General features: G+C 41.5%; 1 protein-coding gene across 9 annotated transcripts in view; it reads left to right on the top strand.

Annotated features, from left to right (window-relative positions):
• ADGRB3 (adhesion G protein-coupled receptor B3) overlaps nt 1-18,959 on the top strand; it is a 616,055-nt gene that overhangs the window by 297,916 nt on the left and 299,180 nt on the right. For all 9 annotated transcript variants that reach the window (XM_043542447.1, XM_043542448.1, XM_043542449.1 and 6 more), the window contains one exon: nt 7,186-7,380. In XM_043542447.1, coding sequence (XP_043398382.1) covers nt 7,186-7,380 — 195 coding nt within the window. The remainder of the gene's footprint in view (nt 1-7,185; nt 7,381-18,959) is intronic.

Raw genomic sequence — 18,959 nt, forward strand, 5'->3', positions numbered from 1 at the left:
CCAGTGAACTATGTGTAGTACTATGTATGTTGTGTGGGGGCATCTATGCTCATACACTCCTTTTTCTTTCAATAAAGTGGTTTGGTAACTGAATGACACCGGGGGCAGAAATGCTCTATACAGTGAAAACAATTCTCCTCTTATTTATACCAGTGCAAATCAAGAGTAAGTTCACTAAAGACAATAGAGTTGCACTGGTGTAAACCTGATGCATGTGAGAGGAGAATCCAGTAACTCCACAGAACAGGTACAGTGGCAGTTTCTACATTTTTCTTCCAATGAGCTTCCAGTCATAACCAAGATGGACCACATCTAGAGCAGTGGCTCTCAACCTTCCCAGACTACTGTACCTGTTTCAGGAGTTTGATTTGTCTTGCGTACCCCCAACTTTCACCTCACTTTAAAACTACTTGCTTACAAAATCAGACATAAAAATACAAAAGTACACTAGGAGTGAAAAATTGCTTACTTTCTAATTATTATCTTATAATTATAAAATAAATAAATTGGAATATAAATATTGTACTTACATTTCAGTGTACAGTATATAGAGCAGTTTAAATAAGTCATTGTCTGTATGACATTTTAGTTTGTACTGACTTCACGAGTGCTTTTTATGTAGCCTCTTGTAAAACTAGACAAATATCTAGATGAGCTGACAACCCCCTGGAACACCTCTGCATATCCCCAGGGGTACAGGTACCCTTGGTTCAGAACCACTGACCTAGAGAAAAGAAGAAAATTCAGTTTCCGTATCCATTAAGTTCTTAGTCTCTGATGACATTTTTTATAAGAGTGCAAATTGCAGTGGTGGTTTTTTAAGTATACAGCTATGTACTATGACCTGGACTGGCACCACCAACTCATTTCACTATAATGTATTTGGAAAAAGTTATTTATTGCATTAGCAATCCCTTTAATAAATGCCTTTTAATGCCAAAAAGGAAGAGATGATTGTTATATGAAATTAGATTGTAAATATGCAAGGAAGAGGAGCATGTTCTTCTGCGTGTTTTTATGTTCTGTATGTTTGCCTGAGTTATTATTATGGTGCTACCATAATGATGTTTTAAAAAAAATAATACAAATAGAGTAATACTCTTGGACTCTAAAAACTACTTTAGACTCGATTTGTTTCCATTAAAAATCCCTAATAATTAATAAAATAATAATAAATTAGTTGAAAGAAAAGTTTATGGAACTTTGATTTCATATTCCTGAAACTAAATTAAGGAATGTTAACATGTGTTTCTCTCCCTCAGTTTAAGTCTCAAGGAGACAGATTTCTTGCAGAGATACCAAGTTAAAAGTTAAACACAGCTATGCTGAATGAGTTCAATGCAGCCTAGAATGGCATATATGCCTACTGGAATGGGTCAATAAAAGACACAGATGTATTTTTAGGCCATTTACTTAGGTGCCTAACTCATATTTGATAATTTTAGATAAAACCTCTTTGAGCCTCAATTCCTTCTAGACATAAGATTGGTATAATAATAATGATATGTCAGGAGTGTTGTGAGGATAAATTAATTAATTAATGTTCATTAAGGATATGTCTACACTGCAATTAATAACCCATGGCTGGCCTGAGCCAGCTGCCTGGGGTGGGGTTAAGGGACTTGGGCTAAAGGGCTGTTTAATTGTGGAGTAGACATTCTGGCTCGGCCTGGAGCCTGCAAAGTGGGAAGGTCTCAGAGCTCAGGCTGCAGCCCGAGCCTGAATGTTTACTCCATAATTAAACAGCCCCTTAGGCGGAGTCCCACAAGCCAAAGTCAGCTGGCATAGGCCAGCCATGGGTGTTTCATTGCAGTGTAGACATACCCTAAGTGTATTGAAATCCACAGGTTAAGACTCTACAAAGTTTTAATGTTAAATTAATTTATCATTAAGGACTAGCTGAGGTATGAAGATACAAAACAAAGTCTTTTGCAGATCAGAAAGAATATTTTAGGATATATTTTTCTTTCAACTAATTTATTTTTATTTTTATGTAGGGGTCCGACATTAAAACGCATCAATGGTATTAGCAATACCAAATCATTAACTCAAGCCATCAAATGGCAAAATTAAAAACAAATAAAGGATGGGAATATTCTTAGTGATTCTTTAAACTGATCACTTCTTAGAATCTTCTATCATTTGAATATTTGTTGTTCGGAGTCTTTTCAGACTGAGTATAACTGTACAGATTTCCTGTAACTATAGTACTGTATATAAATTATCAGTTTGATACTGGGGGCCGAGATTTGACATTGTCAAGGTTAATTTTTATTCCCTTTAGATGGATCATAGATGCTGACAAATCAAGGGATGTAGACAGGTTGAACTCTAAGTCAATGTCCAGCTAAACATTTCAGTAATTTTTTCAAGTACTGTATGTAGATATTCCGTACATGCTGCTAGAGGCAGGGCTGACAATTGAAGTATCACTTTAACAGCTGCTTCATTTCACCATCTCTCGGCTCATAAACTTTATTTTCAATGAGCTTGCCTGGAAGGCTACTAAAAAATGACCTCCACAGAATGCTAGAAAGACCTTGAGTGTTGTCCAGAGTAACTTTCTTGGGCAATGGAAGGCAGTGAATAATCCTGTGGCATAGACAATAACCAGGATGTAGAGAAAAATATAACTCTTTATTGTCTGGGCCTTCTGATGAGAACAATCTGCATCCTCACCCTGAAGCTGTGTCTACAGAAGGAGTTTTTCCATTGGTTGATTAGTTAATCCACTGTTCGAGAGGTGGTAGCTACGTTGACGGACAAATTCTTCTATCCACCTAGCTGCAGCTATGCTAGGGATTAGGTCGGCCTAATCACGGTGCCCAGAGTGCTACATTTTTTCACAGACCTGCGTGACATAACTAAGCATATCTAACTCCCATTAAGCCTGACTGTCACTTAGAGTACACATGCAGAGTACTAGTCTTTTGGGACCAGATCCTGAGGTGGTGTAAATTTACACAGATCCATTAAAGGTAATAGAACTATGCCAGTTTACGCCCCCTGAAGATCTAGCCTGTGATTAAAGTGGTGTGTAGCAGCTACATGCCTAATATTAGTAATCCGTTCAAGGTATTTGTCTGCAGATTCATGCAGTACTGTGAAAATATGCTCAGTTGTTTCACACAACAGCAGTGAACCTGCATGGCATAGAAAGAGATTGCCAAGGGGGGTTGTGAACCATACTACAGTAGGAAACAAGGACAAAGTGCAGTTATGGAAATGGTAGTCAGCATCTTGCACCATTTTCTGCATTGCATGCAGACAAACACCACATTTGCTATGCAGCCCAGACTCAAATCAGGGGTGATGTAAATGGTGGCCTACATTATATTTTGCTAAGATACATTGGTGCGGGGGGGGCTGCTGTATCTTACACCTTCCTATTTCCTCCTGCTGGTTGCTCTTCTGTCTACCGCTGCACCTTTCCACTACCTCTCACTCCTTTGCACTCACTTTCACTGCCTCATGATATTGTAACTTCTTCCACTATTTATGCCACTCCTGAATGTGGCCCCAAAATCTAATACTTACCACTCTTTAGTCTTATAAAATCCCATTGCCTGTGAGAACATTAGTGTCAGCAAATCTCCTGCTGCTGGGACCGTTTTTACCACCACATCAGCATGTAGTAAAAATGTGTCTTGCTGTGGGAGCTATGTCTGTGCTAGGGCTCCCACTGGTACAGCTACAGGTTTGTAAAGTTCTGTAGTGTAAACACACCCCTACAGTGCCTTATATGTTCAAGAGCTTTAGAGACATTCAGGGGATTAGTGTGGTTTATTATTTGTACTATGGTAGCGCCTAAGGACCCCAGTCACGGATCAAGATCCAACTGTTCTAGGTGCTGAACAAAGATGGTCTCCACCCCCGAGAGTCTGTAATCTAAGATGAAAGATAACAAGTGGATACATGAATGAGTGGAACGCAAGACAATAAGAGAATGGTGGTCCGCATGATAAGCAGTGGTCAGAGCTATCCACTGTTGAGTGGGTAGCTGAATAGGCATCAAGACAAAGGAGAGCTTCTAAAAGGACAGCCAGGTGGCTTTGTTGATGTTTTCAGGGAACTCAAAGCCATCTCACCATCTTCTTTCAAATCCCTCCTTAAAACTCTCCTCTGTTGCCAAGCCTACAAAAAACAATATGGTTAGGCAGCTGGTAACCACAGCTAGATTTTGTCACAAGGGCTCAATTTGTCACAAGGACACAGCCCATAGTGCTTCTTGTTAGGCCCTACAGTAGGATCATTCCATGAAGGAGCTGTAGCCACAATTTCCTCTCTTCTTTCCCTTGATCCTGGGGTAGTAATATTTTATGTCAGCATATATTGCTACTAACCATACCACCCTCACACATACATAGGAGGGCTGAAGACAAGGCTCCCCCTATTTACTACCCTTCCCACTCAGTCCTTGTCTGTTTCCAAAAGGAAGTAACCATGTCTAGGTAGCCCAGGTAGAGATGTATGCAAAATAAACATGCAGTCCAGTTTAACTCTAGCTAATTAATATTGGAGCCCCCATCTCTCAGTTATGTAGATACTGTAGGTATTGTCTTTGTTTTACCGGTGGGGATGCAGGGGTACAGAGAAGTTGTAGCTTGCCCCTGGCCACAGAGTCAGGAGCACAGTCAAGAACAGAACTTATATATTCTGACTATGAGTTCTGTGGCTTCTCAAGTGTGTGTGTCATGGAATATAAAAGGGGAAAGGAAGACGTGGCCAGGGACAAGGATTCTTGAATCTGTATTTGGATTCACAGTGTTTGTTTTGTTGAAAAGCAGTTATTGTGAACTTATAGATGTGCAGCTAAGACAGCCAAGACAGTAGTAAACAAACTAAGGGATAGAACAGTGTCTTTATTACATATTGTTTGTCTTGAACACATGAATCATTTTCCTTCCCTGGTGGTTTTGGCCAGTGCAGGATCCGGTCTCTCCCAACATGTGCAAGTATCTGTCTGGATGCTTATATGGTCCCCATCACCAATGCATTTGTAATCTTAATGGATGTATTTCATGTCACCCCAATGGGGGAGAGAAGTTTAATTATCCCAAGATTAGAGACAAGCAACTGAAGGATAGAGAGATTAAATGACTTGCTCCAGGTCACCTAGAAAGTCTGTGGTATCGACAGGAATTGAAGCCAGGTCTCCTCAACCCCCCAGTCCAGTGCCTAAATCACAAGCGCTTCTATCCTCTCTCATGCCCATTTCATACTGTTTGTTTTCTTACAAGTTCACTTTAAAAACCCTCTCTTAAGTCTGATGGAAACTGAAGAAAATGAATTCTGTAAACAAGTTTCTCGCCTAATTACGCTTTTCAGTTTTCCGTACACTGAAGGAGGCATTCTTCTGAAACATTTGTCTAAAGAATTCATTTGCCTACATTAATATTACTACTACTTGTTTGTTGAAACTGAATAATAATGCTTTCTTGTAGTTAACATATAGAATCAGATCCTCACCCTGTTATGCCTGCAGCAGCTGATAACTTGGGAGATGAAAACCACTGAGGACTCCCCTGCCCCCCAAAATAGGAGCAATCCCTGGCTGCCTCTACACCCAGAGTATTCCTGGGGCATTGTCAGGGTGCTGCTGCACTCTGGAAATCTCTTGATACTGGAAAGGTCCCTGGGAGCAGCTGGGCATAACATGGAGCAGCCTGAGGCTGATTGTTAAGTTCTGCTGGGATTTCGTCCCAGAATTGGAAAGCCACAAAGTGGCTTAGAGCCGGTCACGTTTGAGCACCCAACACCCAGCTGTGCCAAGTGTATCTAGTGTATCTCAACAGCATTTAAGGGGGTAGCCCAAATGATACTATACTATAGTGTGAATAATATTTAAATTTTGTGTGTTAGAATGTACTTTTATATAGCACTTTATATAGCACTTTCCTTAAAACGTTATTGATTTTTTTCATGTGCTGCATTTTTTGCTACAGTTTTTATTTCTTTCTTTGAAATTAAAACATAACAAAACAAAGGGCAGCAGTGGAACGTGATGTAGGGTACATTTATCCCCTTCGTTCCATGCCACCATCACGTTGCATTACATCAGTCTTCTTTCCTTTGGATATCAGTAATCAGGCCAAGATAAAAAGCAGTTGAAAGTATATTTTCAGAGGTGGTATCAGTCAGTTTTGCAGCTAGCTTTTAAGTTGCCTCTGTAGCTATCTTGGATAGTGTGAAGGTCTGTCCAGGTTACTTTATCTTTTTTCAACTTATCTTGGATTCAGAGGAACTTTTACTTTCATATGGTACAAAAAGCAGGTTTCTTAAAACCTTGGCATTCTTTTTCAGCACATGCTGGCCTTATGACATCCCTCTTTGTGATATGCTGCACATCTTACCTAAATATTGAGTTGACTTTAGAAATACTTGAAATTCACAAGTTCAGCTTCCAACCAAGGGTCGATATATTCTTCCATCTCTATGCACACTATGGGCTACATTTTTCACTGGCCCTGCACAGATCTGCGGAGGGTGAGCGAGCAAAATAAGCCATCTCTCCTTGATTGCTGCACAGGAGCTATTCACAGTTTGAACTTCATGAGCACAAGGTTTGTTCCAGGATTGCACCTCTAATAATGTTAGTGCCCTTAAAGGGGACAGGATGGTCAATGACGGGTCCATGTCCTTGCCTCCATTTCCGTACTGGTCAGCCCAGCTGGGCTGGCAAGGCTGATAGCATGTACTGCAAGCTTTTAAAGAGTACTGTTTGGGGTGCTTTGGCCCTTGTTCCCACATGGTTCCTGAACCACTGTATCTGAATCAGGGACAATGACTCTACAGCTGCTGCTCTGGAAAAGACTGGAAATACATGATCATACTGTGGCCCATAGGTTAAACAGTCTAGCCCAATGTATTTCTTTTGGAACAGAGGCGTTGAGAAGTCTTTGGGCTCAATACAGGGATAATGGCATGAAATGTAATGGCCTGTGATATAAAGGAGGTCAAACTAAATGATCTAATGGTCGGTGAGAAATCACATGCTTTTCATTTTATCCTGTTCTAAAGTTATTTGGTCTCATCCTTAATAAAAAAATACATTGGTTGTTAGAGCAGTGGGATTCTCAAAGTTCCTAAGGATGTTTGGATTATATTATGTTTATTGTGGTTTAGACATTTTTAAATGCAGTAAAGTAGGTTCTGATATTTATTTCACACTTCTGATTGTCACAGATTAAAGAGCATCTGGCCAAAGGACAGAGGATGCTGGCTGGTGATGGAATGTCCCAGGTGACCAAAACACTGTTGGATTTAACTCAGAGGAAAAACTTTTATGCAGGGGATCTTCTGATTTCTGTGGAAATTCTCAGAAACGTGACAGACACATTTAAAAGGGCAAGTTATATCCCTGCATCTGATGGTGTCCAGGTAAGAGAAATTCTGTAGAACAGGGTAATGATTCAGCTACTGTTATTTAGTCAATGTTCAGCATCATCTATTTGCCCCAAGAACAAGTTAAATCTGCTCAGGAGGTGTAATAGAAACACAGTAAACATTAATTATGAATAGGGTGAAGTCTAATAGGGCAAAAGGACAAAAGTGAACAAACGTCTTAGAACAACATAGTGTGTCAAAAGTACAAAAGTCTTTTTTACAATGATTATTCTAGTAACTTTCCATTCTCAGTGGTGGTGTTTTTTTATTTCTATTTTTAATTTATTTTTATTTTTTTACATCAAGCAGTTCTGCAGCATTGTTTATTCTAGTTCTTTATTCTTTCATTTGAAAATCTATCCAGGATTAAAGCACATTAAAAGAGCACAGGAGTGATGTATAGTGCATTTGATGTGAATTTTGTATTTTGCATATTAGATTAACTCTTCCTGTGCCAGAGGCCATAGAGTTTATTTCAGCATAATGTGCTGCCTGTCTCAGTATATAAAGTCCTTAAAAATAAAAGTTTGGCAGGATTCCCAAATAAGGTATAAGTTTTTTTTTTTCATCTGGGAATTTTACATACACTTTTCTCAGAATGCAGATTTACTTAAAGGAAGATATTAAGAAAAAACAGTGTACAGGCAGTATATCACTTACTAAATGGAGGGTTCTCTAATAATTCATAAAATAATCATGATGTGATTAATGATTATGTGTGTATATGCAAATATAATTGAAAATGTATGATCTCCTTTAGAAATACAGTAATTTCTCCAGAGTTAAGGTTTTAACCAGCTTTCCATTCTACTCCCAATTTTCTGTCTTTTTTTCTCTCTCTCCCATATACACAAACCTCTTTCCTCAAAATAAAATAGTGTCTTTAAGATTTCTTGCGTGTGGCCTTCATCCAGTGGAAAGATATGCATCCCAATTTGAGGTGAATTAAAATGAGAATTTTCTTTTTAATTTGTAGGAAAAAAATTGGCACGTCTGAAAAACAGTTTGGACTGGAAATTCCATTTTTAATCTGTCTTTCTTTCATGAAAGGCAGTAGTGGTTTTGAGTATTTTTTTAAAGGTTGACTGCTTAAACAAGGAGTTATTTTGCTACAAATCATTCATACTGTTGTCAGTTCAATAGCTCCAAAGTAGCCTTTCCAAGGCTCACAGAGACTACAAAAACTTTTGGTAGAAACAGCCTTGAGAAACTGCTTGATATAAGTGGTTTCTATTTATGGACTTAGCAGATGGGGTCACACTCAGCTCAGCAAAATTAGTAAGAACTTGATTCTGTTCCCATTAATATCACTGGCAAAATTTGTGCTGATATCAATGAGGTGGAACTGGTCCTTAAATCCTTAGTAGACCTAGCCTAATTTTTGTTTGTTTATTTGTTTTCTCTTTAGAAACGTAGAGAAATTCTGAGGGCAAGGACCAGGGGAGTAAATGGCCAAAAAATATTGCTAAACTATAGTTCAGGTTGTAAATTCAGTATATTTCAATTAGGAGATATAATAATTGAATTTTGGTGGGAGTTGGATGCCTAACTCCTATAGCGTCCTTTAAAAATCCCAGCCTAAAAATCCCACCCTAAAAAGATACTGAAGGATCAAAAGAAATAGGAAATTTAGTAAATTTATAAATATAAAACTTAAAACTCATATGTAAACATTCTGGAAAGCATATAAACGTAGAGTGAAGGCATTCCGAGTATATGGATGTTAAGTAATAATTCCCTCATTGATTTCTAATGATATACGGTGAAATCCTGACCCAGTGAAGTCAAAGGAAGTTTTGCCATTGATTTCAGTGGGGACAGACAAAATTTCACCACCTCCAGATATTACATCTCATGTCTTGGTTTTCCTACCACACATTATTATGCTTTCTAATCTATGGCTTCTGGACAAAATATTAAAGAAACCACAATGAAAATTAAGAAGATATTTTTATAATTTAAAAAATTCTTCTGTTTTTCTTAAGGAAAATAAATGTGGACCTTTCATTAAATCCTCAAATCTTGACTCATCTCCCTGAGAAGAAGTAGATAAAGAACAGAATTCTTTATCTCTCTTTTATATACATACATGAGGTTTTAAAAAAAACACAAGAAGTCATAATTTAGCATTCTGTTTGATGTCAGAACAGTAGATTATGAATTCTGGGTAATTATATAATTCAAAAATGTCAGAAAGATTTTACTACAATTTACCCTTAGATTACTGGCATTTTCCAGACTGCCAGCCAAATTAAATCTTAGAAGGGAGTGCTGTGGGCATATAAGAATGTTCAATTTTATTTATTCCATTCTTCTGGGTATTCCCTTTATTATCTGCAGACTTGGGGTTGTGCCAAGGATTAATATCAATATAAATACATATTGCAATAGATATAATCTATAGACTTTAGATGATTATGGGAATGACCAGATATCACCTTGCCTCAGTGGGTCACAGCTGAGGATACCTGATTCAGGACAAACTGCTAAGAAATAGGGCAGACTCACTCCAGAATGGGTGGTTATTCTATTATCAGATATACCAAGCCAGAAGCAAAAGTAAACTTCTGTCTCACTACACTGGTTAACAAGAAGACCAAATTACAGTCACTTTAGGCATCCTAGCCCTTGTTTCACCACCCAGACATTAGACTTAATGATGAGTGGTTATTTAAAACCAATTTCATCAGATAGCCAAGTCAAAGTATAACTCAGATCTCGCCCAATAATTACACCGTTGCCAATCCTTTAGCATCTAATGTCTAAAGCTTTATTTATAAGAGAAAAGAAAGAGGAGAGAGTTTTAGTGGTCAAGGAAAACAAATACATAGACTCATTGCAAAGTTCTGGGATCAGGTTTGTAGCAGTGATGTTACAGACTGTTGGCTTGTAAAGTCTCTGGTAACTTCCAAAAGATTAGAAGGTCCATTGATTGGAATGCTCCTTTTATTGTAAACCCATAGTCCAGAGATCAGAGCAAGAAAGAGGTAAAATGGCAATGCTTCCAGGGTTTTCTATACCTTCTTCCATGTGCAGGGAATGCTCGCAGTCTTAAATTGTGGGAAATTACAGGCACAAGATGTAGTCCAGGGACACATGAGCAAGTCACGTGATCTCGCATGCTTCAATGACTAATAGGCGTAGACATTACCCGTATTCTGGCTAAGGCGTCCACAAGATGGCTCACCAGGCGGGGACAAGTTTCTTCTATGGTTCATTGTGAAAGTTAAATATTCTTCAATGGGTTATCTCCTTGAATAGTTCATTCACAATCTGCTGGCCAACCTGGATGTAAATTACCCAATGTGCGTTACCCCAGGAGCAAACACATTTGAAATATAGTCAATATTCATAACTTCAGATACAAAAATGATATATGCACATAAAGAGTATAATCATACTCAGCAGATCATAACTTTTCTATTTGCACCATACATAATATACTTGTACAAGATTTGTTGCAATTGTCTTTGCAATATTAAAGATATAAATGGTCATGTTGCAATCATACAGCATCACACCAGAGAAATGGGATACAATTAGAAGACTTCAGTATATTTATTTGTGCAAACTAAAATGTCACTGCTTCCAATGTAGTAGAGAATGAGCTAGTATCACAGACCTTTTTAAATATAGGTTTCAGAGTAACAGCCGTGTTAGTCTGTATCCGCAAAAAGAAAAGGAGTACTTGTGGCACCTTAGAAACTAACAAATTTATTTGAGCATAAGCTTTCGTGAGCTACAGCTCATCGGATGAAGTGAGCTGTAGCTCACGAAAGCTTATGCTCAGATAAATTTGTTAGTCTCTAAGGTGCCACAAGTACTCCTTTTCTTTTTAAATATGTGTCATAAATATAAAGGGAAGGGTAAACCCCTGTAAAATCCCTCCTGGCCAGAGGAAATCTCCTCTCACCTGTAAAGGGTTAAGAAGCTAAAGGTAACCTCGCTGGCACCTGACCAAAATGACCAATGAGGAGACAAGATAATTTCAAAAGCTGGGAGGAGGGAGAGAAACAAAGGGTATGTGTGTCTGTCTATATTTTGTCTTTGCCGGGGATAGACCAGGAATGAAGCCTTAGAACTTTTAGTAAGTAATCTAGCTAGGTACGTGTTAGATTATGATTTCTTTAAATGGCTGAGAAAAGAATTGTGCTGAATAGAATAACTATTTCTGTCTGTGTATCTTTTTTGTAACTTAAGGTTTTGCCTAGAGGGGTTCTCTATGTTTTGAATCTAATTACCCTGTAAAGTATTTACCATCCTGATTTTACAGGGGGGATTTTTTTTTATTTCTATTTACTTCTATTTCTATTAAAAGTCTTCTTGTAAGAAAACTGAATGCTTTTTCATTGTTCTCAGATCCAAGGGTTTGGGTCTGTGGTCACCTATGCAAATTGGTGAGGCTTTTTATCCAACATTTCCCTGGAAAGGGGGGGTGCAAGTGTTGGGAGGATTGTTCATTGTTCTTAAGATCCAAGGGTCTGGGTCTGTAGTCACCTAGGCAAATTGGTGAGGCTTTTTACCAAACCTTGTCCAGGAAGTGGGGTGCAAGGTTTTGGGAAGTATTTTGGGGGGAAAGACGTGTCCAAACAGCTCTTCCCCAGTAACCAGTATTTGTTTGGTGGTGGTAGCGGCCAATCCAAGGACAAAGGGTGGAATATTTTGTACCTTGGGGAAGTTTTGACCTAAGCTGGTAAAGATAAGCTTAGGAGGTTTTTTTTATGCAGGTCCCCACATCTGTACCCTAGAGTTCAGAGTGGGGGAGGAACCTTGACATGGTGGCAGAGTGGTGGGATTAACCTGAAATCATTTTGAGATCCAGTTGAGATTTTTTTTTTTGAACTAGAAATACAGATTTTAAAAAAGGAGATTTTTTTTTTCTTTCCTTTGGAAAGGAAGTCCAGAAGCAGCTGAAACTGAAAGCAGCTTGTTTTTTTCTCTGCTTTGTGGCCAAGCAGAGACAAAAGGGGATTATCTTTGTGAATTGCAGGTTTTCTTTGCCTGGAGGCAGGGTACTTAACTCCTGCAGGGAAATTCACAGTCTTCCAACCCAGAGTTTTTTTTTTTTTCCCTAAAAGTAAATAGAAGGGGGGGTGTTCTACCCATTTGCCTGGAGACAAAAGTGGCAAGGGTTTTTTTTTTGGATTTTGATTTTTTACAAGGAGCACAAGTTTAAAAAGGAAACTTGTTTTTTCTTTGGGCTGGGTAAACAGGTTTCAAAGTAGCTGGAAGTTTTTGCTTTGATTTGGGCCCAGAGCAGAGACAAGGGAATTGTCTTTTTTTTTTTTTGTAGGCTGACAATCACTATCAGAGAATAGGTATTCTATTCCAGCACAGCAAAATTTTACAGCCAAGTTTTTTTTTTTGTTTATTTCTAAACCTCGGGTGTAAAGTTAGTTAAAAACAGAGAGGTTAGAATGACAAAATCTGCGGCTCGACTACGGCTGGAATTAGCCAGATTTCAGGCTGAGGAAAGACAAAGGGAACATGAAAGACAGATAGAACTCATGCGGCTGAAGAAGGAGGAGAAGGAACAAGAAAGGGAGGCAGCGAAAGAGGCAGCGAAAGAGGCAGAACAACACCAAGCGGCTGCTCACAGGAGAGCTATGGAAGCAAGGGACAAAGAACTGGAGGAGAAGGAAAAAGAGAGGAAGTATGTGGAGGAGATAGAGAAGATAAAGGCTCAGGAGAATATCCCAACAAACCCTAGCTATCCTTCTCCAAGTACCACTTCCCATCCCAGAAAGTTCCCCACCTACAAAGCAGGCGATGATACTGAGGCCTTCCTAGAAAACTTCGAAAGGGCCTGCCTTGGGTACAACATCTCTACTGACCAATACATGGTAGAGCTGAGGCCGCAGCTCAGTGGACCCTTAGCTGAGGTGGCAGCTGAAATGCCTAAAGAACACATGAACAAGTATGAACTGTTTAAATCCAAGGCGAGAGTCAGAATGGGGATAACACCCGAGCAGTCTCGTCGGAGGTTCAGAGCCCTAAGGTGGAAACCAGATGTGTCATTTACCCGACATGCCTACCACATTGTGAAGCATTGGGAGGCCTGGATATCCGGAGCAAGTGTTGAATCTCCAGTAAATTTGCCCTTCCTAATGCAAATGGAACAATTCTTAGAGGGTGTTCCTGAGGAAATAGAAAGATACATCCTAGATGGGAAGCCCAAAACTGTAATCGAGGCAGGAGAGATTGGAGCCAGATGGGTGGAGGTGGCAGAGAAGAAGAAAACTGGTCGCAGTTGGAGCGGAGACCAGAAGGGACAACCCCAGACCACACCCTATTACCGGGGGCTGCCCAAAGCCCCACCTACCTCCCAAAGAACCCTCCAGACCCCTTATCGTCCCTCCACCCCGTTCTCCAGCAACCCTCCTCGCCCCAGTGACCAGTCAGCTGGACGATGTTTTAAATGTAACGAGCTGGGGCATGTAAAGGCCAACTGCCCCAAGAACCCCAACAGATTACAGTTCATTGCACCGGAATCGCACCAGAGGTCCACAGGCCCAGATACCTCCCAGATACCCTTGGAGCGGAGGGAAACTGTGAGTGTGGGCGGGAAGAAGGTCACCGCGTGGAGGGACACCGGAGCACAAGTGTCAGCTATCCATGCTTCCTTAGTGGACCCCAATTTAATCAACCCAGAGATCCAAGTGACGATTCAACCCTTCAAGTCCAACTCTTTCGATTTGCCTACAGCCAAGTTGCCTGTCCAGTACAAGGGCTGGTCCGGAACGTGGACTTTTGCAGTCTATGATGATTATCCCATCCCCATGCTGTTGGGGGAAGACTTGGCCAATCATGTGAAGCAGGCCAAGAGGGTGGGAACGGTCACCCGCAGCCAGGCTAACCAAGCCGTGAGGCCTAGCTCTGTTCCGGAAACTTCTATCAGGACCCGGTCAGAGGTGATGGATCCGGACCCCAGACCAATGTCTGCAACAGCAGTAGTGGATCCAGTCCCAGAGACCCAGACGGAACCAGTCCCAGAACCGGAACCAGCCGAACAACCAACACCAGACCCATTGCCAGCACTGAATCCAGTACTTCCAACCCCAACACCAGAGGGCCCCACCGACCCTGAACCGACAGCAGCCGATAACCCGACACAAGAGGCTCAGCCGGAGCCTGAATCCCAACATAGTTCACCAGCGGAGAGCGGTTCACAGTCAACAGAAACGGCCCCATCCCCTACATCGCTTCCAGAGGGACCAAGCCTAGGTCCACAATCCAATAAGGAACTGATGTCTCCAGCATCAAGGGAACAGTTCCAGACCGAACAGGAAGCAGATGAAAGCCTCCAGAGAGCTTGGACGGCGGCACGGAGCCACCCACCGCCTCTCAGCTCTTCTAATCGATCCAGGTTTGTTGTAGAAAGAGGACTTTTATACAAGGAAACTCTTTCTGGTGGACACCAGGAAGACTGGCATCCTCAGAGACAGTTGGTAGTTCCAACTAAATACCGGGCCAAGCTCTTGAGCTTAGCCCATGATCACCCTAGTGGCCATGCTGGGGTGAACAGGACCAAAGACCGTTTGGGGGGGTCATTCCACTGGGAGGGAATGGGCAAGGATGTTTCTACCTATGTCCAGTCTTGTGAGGTGTGCCAAAGAGTGGGAAAGCCCCAAGACCAGGTCAAAGCCCCTCTCCAGCCACTCCCCATCATTGAAGTTCCATTTCAGCGAGTAGCTGTGGATATTCTGGGTCCTTTTCCGAAAAAGACACCCAGAGGAAAGCAGTACATACTGACTTTCATGGATTTTGCCACCCGATGGCCGGAAGCAGTAGCTCTAAGCAACACCAGGGCTAAAAGTGTGTGCCAGGCACTAGCAGACATTTTTGCCAGGGTAGGTTGGCCCTCCGACATCCTCACAGATGCAGGGACTAATTTCCTGGCAGGAACTATGAAAAACCTTTGGGAAGCTCATGGGGTAAATCACTTGGTTGCCACTCCTTACCACCATCAAACAAATGGCATGGTGGAGAAGTTTAATGGAACTTTGGGGGCCATGATACGTAAATTCGTAAATGAGCACTCCAATGATTGGGACCTAGTGTTGCAGCAGTTGCTCTTTGCCTACAGAGCTGTACCACACCCCAGTTTAGGGTTTTCCCCATTTGAACTTGTATATGGCCGTGAGGTTAAGGGGCCATTGCAGTTGGTGAAGCAGCAATGGGAGGGATTTACACCTTCTCCAGGAACTAACATTCTGGACTTCGTAACCAACCTACAAAACACCCTCCGAACCTCTTTAGCCCTTGCTAAAGAAAACTTACAGGATGCTCAAAAAGAGCAAAAAGCCTGGTATGATAAACATGCCAGAGAGCGTTCCTTCAAAGTAGGGGACCAGGTCATGGTCTTAAAGGCGCTCCAGGCCCATAAAATGGAAGCATCGTGGGAAGGGCCATTCACGGTCCAGGAGCGCCTGGGAGCTGTTAATTATCTCATAGCATTCCCCACCTCCAACCGAAAGCCTAAGGTGTACCATATTAATTCTCTAAAGCCCTTTTATTCCAGAGAATTAAAGGTTTGTCAGTTTACAGCCCAGGGAGGAGACGACGCTGAGTGGCCTGAAGGTGTCTACTACGAAGGGAAATGTGCTGGTGGTGTGGAAGAGGTGAACCTCTCCATGACCCTTGGGCGTATGCAGCGACAGCAGATCCAGGAGCTGTGCACTAGCTACGCGCCAACGTTCTCAGCCACCCCAGGACTGACTGAACGGGCATACCACTCCATTGACACAGGTAATGCTCGCCCAATTAGAGTCCAACCTTACCGGGTGTCTCCTCAAGCTAAAACTGCTATAGAACGGGAGATCCGGGATATGTTACAGATGGGTGTAATCCGCCCCTCTGAAAGTGCATGGGCATCTCCAGTGGTTCTAGTTCCCAAACCAGATGGGGAAATACGTTTTTGCGTGGACTACCGTAAGCTAAATGCTGTAACTCGCCCAGACAACTATCCAATGCCACGCACAGATGAACTATTAGAGAAACTGGGACGGGCCCAGTTCATCTCTACCTTGGACTTAACCAAGGGGTACTGGCAGGTACCGCTAGATGAATCTGCCAAGGAAAGGTCAGCCTTCACCACACATCTCGGGCTGTATGAATTTAATGTACTCCCTTTCGGGCTGCGAAATGCACCCGCCACCTTCCAAAGACTTGTAGATGGTCTCCTAGCAGGATTAGGAGAATATGCAGTCGCCTACCTTGACGATGTGGCCATATTTTCGGATTCCTGGGCAGACCACCTGGAACATCTACAAAAAGTCCTTGAGCGCATAAGGGAGGCAGGACTAACTGTTAAGGCTAAGAAGTGTCAAATAGGCCTAAACAGAGTGACTTACCTTGGACACCAGGTGGGTCAAGGAACTATCAGCCCCCTACAGGCCAAAGTGGATGCTATCCAAAAGTGGCCTGTCCCAAAGTCAAAGAAACAGGTTCAATCCTTCTTAGGCTTGGCCGGTTATTACAGACGATTTGTACCGCACTACAGCCAAATCGCCGCCCCACTGACAGACCTAACCAAAAAGAAACAGCCAAATGCGGTTCAGTGGACCGAAAAGTGTCAGAAGGCCTTTAACAAGCTTAAAGCGACACTCATGTCTGACCCTGTACTAAGGGCCCCAGACTTTGACAAACCGTTCCTAGTAACCACAGATGCGTCCGAGCGTGGTGTGGGAGCAGTTTTAATGCAGAAAGGACCTGATCAAGAATTCCACCCTGTAGTGTTTCTCAGCAAAAAACTGTCTGAGAGGGAAAGCCACTGGTCAGTCACTGAAAAAGAATGTTACGCCATTGTCTACGCTCTGGAAAAGCTACGCCCATATGTTTGGGGACGGCGTTTCCACCTGCAAACCGACCATGCTGCACTGAAGTGGCTTCACACGGTCAAAGAAAATAGCAAAAAACTTCTTCGGTGGAGTTTAGCTCTCCAAGATTTTGATTTTGACATCCAACACATCTCAGGAGCTTCTAACAAAGTGGCTGATGCACTCTCCCGTGAAAGTTTCCCAGAATCAACTGGTTAAAATCGTCCTTGAGATGTAGAAAATATTGTTAGTCTTTATGTACTTGGTAGTATATTTAGAGATGCATGTGTCTTATTAACTCTGTTTTTCCTAGAGCTCCAGGAAGAAATCCCAGCCAGTGTTTCACCCTAGCTGAGATTTGGGGGGCGTGTCATAAATATAAAGGGAAGGGTAAACCCCTGTAAAATCCCTCCTGGCCAGAGGAAATCTCCTCTCACCTGTAAAGGGTTAAGAAGCTAAAGGTAACCTCGCTGGCACCTGACCAAAATGACCAATGAGGAGACAAGATAATTTCAAAAGCTGGGAGGAGGGAGAGAAACAAAGGGTATGTGTGTCTGTCTATATTTTGTCTTTGCCGGGGATAGACCAGGAATGAAGCCTTAGAACTTTTAGTAAGTAATCTAGCTAGGTACGTGTTAGATTATGATTTCTTTAAATGGCTGAGAAAAGAATTGTGCTGAATAGAATAACTATTTCTGTCTGTGTATCTTTTTTGTAACTTAAGGTTTTGCCTAGAGGGGTTCTCTATGTTTTGAATCTAATTACCCTGTAAAGTATTTACCATCCTGATTTTACAGGGGGGATTTTTTTTTATTTCTATTTACTTCTATTTCTATTAAAAGTCTTCTTGTAAGAAAACTGAATGCTTTTTCATTGTTCTCAGATCCAAGGGTTTGGGTCTGTGGTCACCTATGCAAATTGGTGAGGCTTTTTATCCAACATTTCCCTGGAAAGGGGGGGTGCAAGTGTTGGGAGGATTGTTCATTGTTCTTAAGATCCAAGGGTCTGGGTCTGTAGTCACCTAGGCAAATTGGTGAGGCTTTTTACCAAACCTTGTCCAGGAAGTGGGGTGCAAGGTTTTGGGAAGTATTTTGGGGGGAAAGACGTGTCCAAACAGCTCTTCCCCAGTAACCAGTATTTGTTTGGTGGTGGTAGCGGCCAATCCAAGGACAAAGGGTGGAATATTTTGTACCTTGGGGAAGTTTTGACCTAAGCTGGTAAAGATAAGCTTAGGAGGTTTTTTTTATGCAGGTCCCCACATCTGTACCCTAGAGTTCAGAGTGGGGGAGGAACCTTGACAATATGCAACTCAGGTGCCAAATTATTCATTATATAAAAGTTATTCTCTGCATATTTCAAGCTTTTGCTAACAATTGGGGTGTTTTGTACGCAGCATCAAAAAGAAGAATAAGATTGCAGGAGACAATTTAATATGGACCAGGATTCTGGATCAATGAGTGAAACTGACAGTACATTCATGAATGGCAAAAGAAGCACCAGCAGCTAGGGGTTTTTGTTAGCATGGAGATGGTTAGAAAATATATTCTGAATGAACATTACAACTAAAATGATGGTAATCGGGTTATCATCCCTAAAAGAAAAATATAATAAGACAGAATTAAGGTTGTAAATAATATAAAACAGCATTTTAGAACATTAGCCAGAATTAACCTAGGTTTAGTTGAACTATCCTCTGCCAGACTTGAAGATGTGAGGCTATTAACCTCTTTACAATCCTCTGATCCTGTGACTGGC

The sequence above is a fragment of the Chelonia mydas genome, chromosome 3 (genome assembly GCF_015237465.2).
Source record: "Chelonia mydas isolate rCheMyd1 chromosome 3, rCheMyd1.pri.v2, whole genome shotgun sequence".
NCBI lineage: Eukaryota > Metazoa > Chordata > Testudines > Cheloniidae > Chelonia > Chelonia mydas.